At 39.4% G+C, this 6,585-nt stretch overlaps 1 protein-coding gene across 1 annotated transcript in view; it reads right to left on the bottom strand.

Annotated features, from left to right (window-relative positions):
- The window catches only part of MTX2 (metaxin 2), a 67,279-nt gene extending 62,077 nt beyond the window's left edge, over nucleotides 1-5,202 (bottom strand). The window contains exon 1 of the mRNA XM_045295882.1: nucleotides 5,139-5,202. Within this exon, the coding sequence (XP_045151817.1) occupies nucleotides 5,139-5,166 (28 nt within the window). The 5' untranslated portion in view covers nucleotides 5,167-5,202. The remainder of the gene's footprint in view (nucleotides 1-5,138) is intronic.
- Between the last annotated feature and the right edge of the window lie 1,383 nt (nucleotides 5,203-6,585).

Raw genomic sequence — 6,585 nt, 5'->3', positions numbered from 1 at the left:
CAATGCCCATCTGTAGACAATTGGACATCCCTCACAGAGGGGTCACAGGGAAGAGATGAGCCAGTCAGGGTGCAGTACAGAACCGATGAGACACAACTTTCCTCTAGCTCTTTGGTGCTTCCTTCACCCCACTATCATGACCTCAATTCTACCTTACAAATCAGAATAGACCAGAGCATGCACACTGCTACAGTTAAGAGCCCGCAACACAGGGAACCCAGGATAGATAAACTCCTCAGGGCCAACAATGAGAGTAGAGATACCAGGAGGATTAGGGGAAGGTGGAGGGAGAAAGGGGGAATCAATCTATATGGTATCAGACAATCTCTATGGGATCAAGCTATCCATATAAGATTAAATTTTAAAGGTTAATGAGAAGCTTAGGGGGCATGAAACTTATCTTAACTGTAGTGGAATCATTTGCAAAATGATAGGGAGGGTGATTAAATAACTTGAAGAAAGCAATCAATGTCACCGAGTTGTACATGTAGAAAGTGTTATAACTGATGAATGTTTTACACTATATATTGTCATACACAAAACAAATTTTTAAAAATTGTAAAGTGACTACAAGCATAGATCTTAGAGTCACACCTACTGAGTACTCCTCCCAACTCTACTTTTATTATCAGAATGACCTCAAGCAAGTTGCTTAACATCTAATGTGTAAAGGTTTTGAAAGAATAAAATCAGATAAATTATGTAAGTGCTGTATACAATTCCTGGCTCATAGAATATACTCAATAAAAAATAATATACTCAATAATTATTCATATAAATAGGTGAGAAATGTACATTAATACTATCGAAACACTTGAAGAAATAACTAAATCTACCTGAAGAAGTGAGAAAATAATTAATAAGAAGGGATAAAATATCAACTGGGTCTAAAAAATTTAGCATAATTTAACAAGATAGAAGGCGAAGGACCGGAAGAGAAAATGTTAACCAAAAATCTAGCACTAGTAATTTAGGGTGATGAAGGATATAAAATGCTCAGTAAAGGATTTCAGAACTAAATGCTTTTGAGCATATTTCTACTACAACATACAACTGTTTATATTGACATCTATTTCAATTAATGTGTCTTGCACAAGACTATAAGTTCATCAAAGTCAAGAACTATGTAGCTCATTTTTATACTCCCAATACCTAGCAGTATCTAGGTATATATATCAGCATACATATCTATAGTCTGTAGAAAAACATACCGTATATACTTGAATATAAGCCGACCCAAATATCAGCCAAGGCAACTAATTTTACCACAAAAACTGCACTGAAAATTTGGCTTAAACTCGAGTATATACGGTAAGTAAATCATTTGCTACCTGAAGCCTGAAACTAATGGGGGGTGGGGAGGTGGAGGAGGCAGTTCTATAATTCTGGAAAGGGAGCCCTGGTGGCATGGTGGGTTACAAAATGAGCTACTAACTACAAGTTAGCAATTCAAAGCCACCTACTGTTCCTCAGGAAAAGAGGAGGCTTTCTACTCCCATCAAGAATGACAGTCTCAGAAACCCACATGGGCAGTTCTAGTCTGTCTACCATGAGCAGTATCTCAGTGAGGAGAAATTGACTTGATGACAGTTAGATAATTTTGGGAATTTAGTCACCAACCCAATTAATGATAACCTCTCTACAACGGGTACGAAATCCAACAATATGAAACTAGACTCACTTTCTCGCCAAATTGTTCAGTGGGTCTTAACTAGAGACGAACAGCAGAATTATCCAGGGAGATTTTGAAAAATCTACTTGGCCAGGTAACTATTACCTTCTAGCTTTCTGTCTACATAGACCGTTAGTGAAAAAACTAAATGCGTGTGTCTGTCTGCGTGTGCGCGCACATGCTGTGGGGGAGGGGTTCAGTGAAATGCACACATCACTACCTTTAGAGAGCTCTACAGATAATTGATTGTAATGTGCAATGTGATCTTTACACATTAGTCTACCCATACCCAACATCCCATTCACCCTCTCTCTATTTTGGAACCTCTATTAGGAGCTCCTAGTCCTAATTAAAGCAGGCTTAGTTGGACTCTCTGCACCAGTAATGTGACCACATTGATGGCAGATTTTTTTCCCAAATTGTCACAACATCTCCTATTCTACAAAATCTTCAATCTAGAGCCTTACCACTCTGTCATTAAGAAGTGAAATCTAACTTCCCTCCTTTGAATCTGCACAGGCTTGTAACTCTCTGGCCCGATGATAGAATAGAGACGCCTGACTTCCAATGCTAAGTCAAAAAGATGATGCAACTTCCACCTTGCTGGCTAGGACACTTGCCTTTGGAGACTGAGCTGCTAAGCAAAAGGTGTGACTACCATGAAGTCCCCAGACTCTGAGGAAACCCAGGTCACATGAAAAGACCAGCGGACAACTACAGCTGAGGCTCCTAGCCAGCACCATTTGCCAGGCACAAGCAAAGAATCTTCCAGATGTGTCCAGCCCTCAACCACTGTATCGCCCCCCAAATTTTAGTACTCCCCAACTAAGGGCCCAGGCATCATAAAACAGAGACAAGCCATCTCTGCTGTGCCCCTAAATGAATTTCTGAGCCACAGGATCCATAAGCATACAACATGGCTGTTCTACTCCCCCTGTGGTGGAGAGTGATTTGCTACCCTGAAATAGCAATTTAACAGTTATAGTTTTGTTCAGTACTAGTAGTCACAAATTTATCATTAACTAAAGATCATTAAATGTTGACGAATCTGAAGCCTCAGAATCCTTTCCATTCATCTAAATCAATCACCAAACTGACTACTAACCAAATTATAACTATAAATTCTAATTTATTGCTTGGGAAATAAAATTTGGCATTCCTGCCTCCCCTCCAGTCAGTTTAATTTTATTAACCCATCGCTATGAAATTTTACCTTTCTGAAATCTCACCCCATTTCATCACCCTTAGGCCCTACTTCTAGTCGTAAGAATCTGATGGTGATGGTGATGGTGATGGGCGGGGAGGGGGGGTTCCGGCGAGTTGGTTCAGACTCAGTGAGACCCTATGTACAAATGAGTGAAATGCTGCCCAGTCCTGTGCCATCCTCACAATTGTTCTTATGTTTGAGCCCACTGCTGAAGCCACTGTGTCAGTCCGTCTTGTTGAGAGTCTTCCTCTTCTTCATGGGCCCTCTCCCTTACCAAGCATGCTGCCCTTCCCAGGGAACGGTCTCTCCTGACATGATACAGTAAGTGAGATGAAGGTTGGCCACTTTGTGCTGGTTGCTAGGTGTCAAGTCAGTTCCAACCCACAATGACGCAAAGCACAGCAGAGCAAAACACTGCCCAGTCTTGTACAATCCTCACAATCATTGCTCGGCTTGAGGCCACTGTAGCACGATATCAAGCCATGTATCCACCTCAAGAGTCTTCCTCTTTTTCACTGAACCTCTCCTCTAGCAAGCATGATGCCCTGTTCCAAGTGATGGTCCCTCTTGACAACATGCCCAAAGTATGAAAGATAACATCTCCCTACCCTGGCTTCTATGAAGCATCTGGCTGTACTTCTTCCAGTACAGATTGATTCATTTTTATGGTATTTCAATATTATCTTCCAACAACACAATTCAAATGTGTTCATTGTTCTGAAGTCTTCTTTATTCGTTATCCAATTTTCACATGCATATGAGGCAACTGAAAATACCATGGGGCTTGGGGCAAAAGCACGCTAATCCTCAGAGGGACATCTTGCTTTCTAATACTGTAAAGCAGCTTTGAGCAGCAGATTTGCCTACCACAGAATGCCATGTGATATCTTCACGGCTGCTTCCATGAGAGTTTGACTGTGGATCCAGTAAAATGAAATCCTCGACAACTTCATGTATCTAAATACTGCTTATTGGTACCCAATGACTTTGATGGTTTACTTATATCATTTTAAACTGTGCCCTCATGGCAGTTGCTACATTATTCAGGAATTGAGAAAAACGAGAATTCAAGAGAAAAAACAACTTAATCCTGCTAGCCAAACTCAAATCACACCATCATCTTTTTATAAAAGGCAGAGCAGTAAAATCATTTGCCTATGATACAAAGAAAATCCAAAGCTGTAAATAATATCAATATTGTATATTAAATAATAATATATTTATTATTATATAAATAATAGCATGTTTATTTCTTTAAACTGTACTCTATTATTTGTAAAAACACTTAAATATGAATTATTAGCATTTTATTACATTCCCCAAATAGATACTAAATGACAGCATGAGAAAATCAGTACTTGGCGAGAAGAAATTAAGAGAGAAAATCCATCATGAATAATTTACAATTTCAACTGAGGATTAAGGATTACCACTTAACAAGTTAGCATTAAGTAACTGATTCTAGTTCAAATCCAGTCAAACCAAAACCTCAAACTGATGGACAGTATTAGAAAAAATAGGATGGTAATGTCTGGTGAAAAATAAAACAACTTTTTTTTACATTATTTCCTAAGACATAGCCTTTTTAAAAATTTACAAGATATTTTGAAACAGCCCTTTAATTCATGAGTCAAACATTTTCCTATAGCATAATGACTAATAATGAAAAGAGACAAGGGTCAACAGAAGGTAAGATCATTTGAGTCAACTGCCAGGATGACTTTACAGAAATACTAGAGTAGAGATGGCCTCTTCGTGTGTAACAATTGATGCATTTTACTATCATAAAGCACTAGTCAGTGCTCTAAGTTAGCCCAGGTAATACTTAATGATGGGGGAAATTCCATTATGATATCTAAGGCTACTGACCCACTAGCATAGGAGTGCACACCGAAAGTCTTTCTTAAAGAGCCAAATACAGGTTAAGTCATGAAGAAACTTTCAGCTGAGAAGGCTCTGAGAGATAAAAATATATAATCAGCACAGAAACATAGCTAAGTGTATATGCACAATGAAATGCACTTTATGGTTTCTATTTTGCTAAAGCAGTCAGTCACATTTAATGATAATTGCCATGACAAAATGACTGTTTTTATGAAAAGAACCTTATTACTAACCAATCAAATTTCATTTTTATTACTGATGTGAAAAAGTTCAAAACCACGATTCATTTATAGAGCGTACAAAAATAAGAAAAGAGTTCAAGAATAGGGGATCATTTACAAAGCAATAAAAAATTAAAGCATGCATTTCTCTTACTGGCAAGGCAAATGCTTCTCCTCAACATATAAATGTAGTTGGCTTTGCTGAAGATTACATTCTGTCTCTGAACAAAAAAATGAGAAGTTTGAGTTTTCAATATCTCATCTCCATTTGATATCTTCAGTTCATTTGGTAAGTGCTTACCAAGAAATTCCTAAAATGTTTGAAAAACGTTAAGTTTGATGATGGTTTCTTTCAATTTTCACTTAAAGATAAAAGGCTTGGGCCCACATTGATAACTCAAAACTCATGACAGAAATAACACTGACAAATTTTACGAGGCATCCATCACCACAATCTTTTAAGTTAAAAACTAAAAGCCATCATTTCAGAGTATGAAATAACAGAAAGACATACTAAAAAATTAAAACCCACACCATTGTCAAACTACAATCTGCTTCAAGATCAGAAAACACACTTTTCAAGGGATCTTACCATTACATCAGAGGTTTCTAAAAGGTAACAAAGCACAGCCTTTTAGAACCTGCTTTCACCCAGTGACCAAGATGTGAATACAACATACCTGACAGAGAGGTCTGAGGGCTGGCCCCAATCCCAACTATATGGACACCCCACTGCTCCCCCCAACCCCACCTCAGAAGAATGCACTTCAGGGGACAGCACTGGGGCTACAGCTTGAGGAGAGGAGAGCATCTGATTAGAGCACACAGGAGAAAAGAGAAGGGATGGAGGGAGGGGAGGACATGCTGGCCCACCAAGCCCCAGGACAATATTCCTGCTCAGAGCAGACAACGCATAGAGAGGACCATAGGGCCGGCCCCATCATGAGACACAACATCCTTCACTAAACCATAGCACTGCAGGGGCCAACACTGGAGACACAGTGCGGGAATTGTGCCCAATCTGACCCCATCACACTGGGACGAAACACTAAGGGTATGCAACAGAGCAGCAAGGGGAGCAAAGTGATGAAATCTCCGGGGAATATAAAAAATAGACTTTGGAGACAGAGTATGGCACCCCATCAGACTCGACTGGAAAACACTTGTAAAGGCCAACAAACAGACCTTGAACTATTTATAGGCTTTTCCATTTTTGTCAGTGGCTTTCTTTTTGTTGTTGTGATTATGTAGTTATTGTTTTGTTGGTCTTGACTTCCTTTGTTGTTTTGTTTGGCTTTGCCTGGTTTTTGCACTTACTATGTATCTGCATGTCTATCTAGATAAGATAGGTGGGATAAATAATTTGGAGATAAAAAGAATGGGACCAATGGTTGGGGGGTTGGCTACAGAAGAAGGGGAAGTGGGAGACAGGAAGGTGGGAGGTGGTGGTGGTTGGGGGGGGACCCAACCCAGGGACAAGGGAATAACAAATGAACTAAAATCAATGGAGAGAAGGGCATGGGATGCCTAGTGAGGCTTAATCAAGGGCAATGTAGCAGCTAGGAATTACTAAACCTGAATCAAGGTTGAACATGATGGTG

This window comes from Echinops telfairi, unplaced genomic scaffold, assembly GCF_000313985.2.
Source record: "Echinops telfairi isolate 266 unplaced genomic scaffold, ASM31398v2 ScPeMD7_3;HRSCAF=10, whole genome shotgun sequence".
Classification (NCBI taxonomy): Eukaryota; Metazoa; Chordata; class Mammalia; order Afrosoricida; family Tenrecidae; genus Echinops; species Echinops telfairi.
The sequence above is the reverse complement of the archived record's forward strand: the minus strand, read 5'-3'. Positions and strand labels throughout refer to the sequence as shown.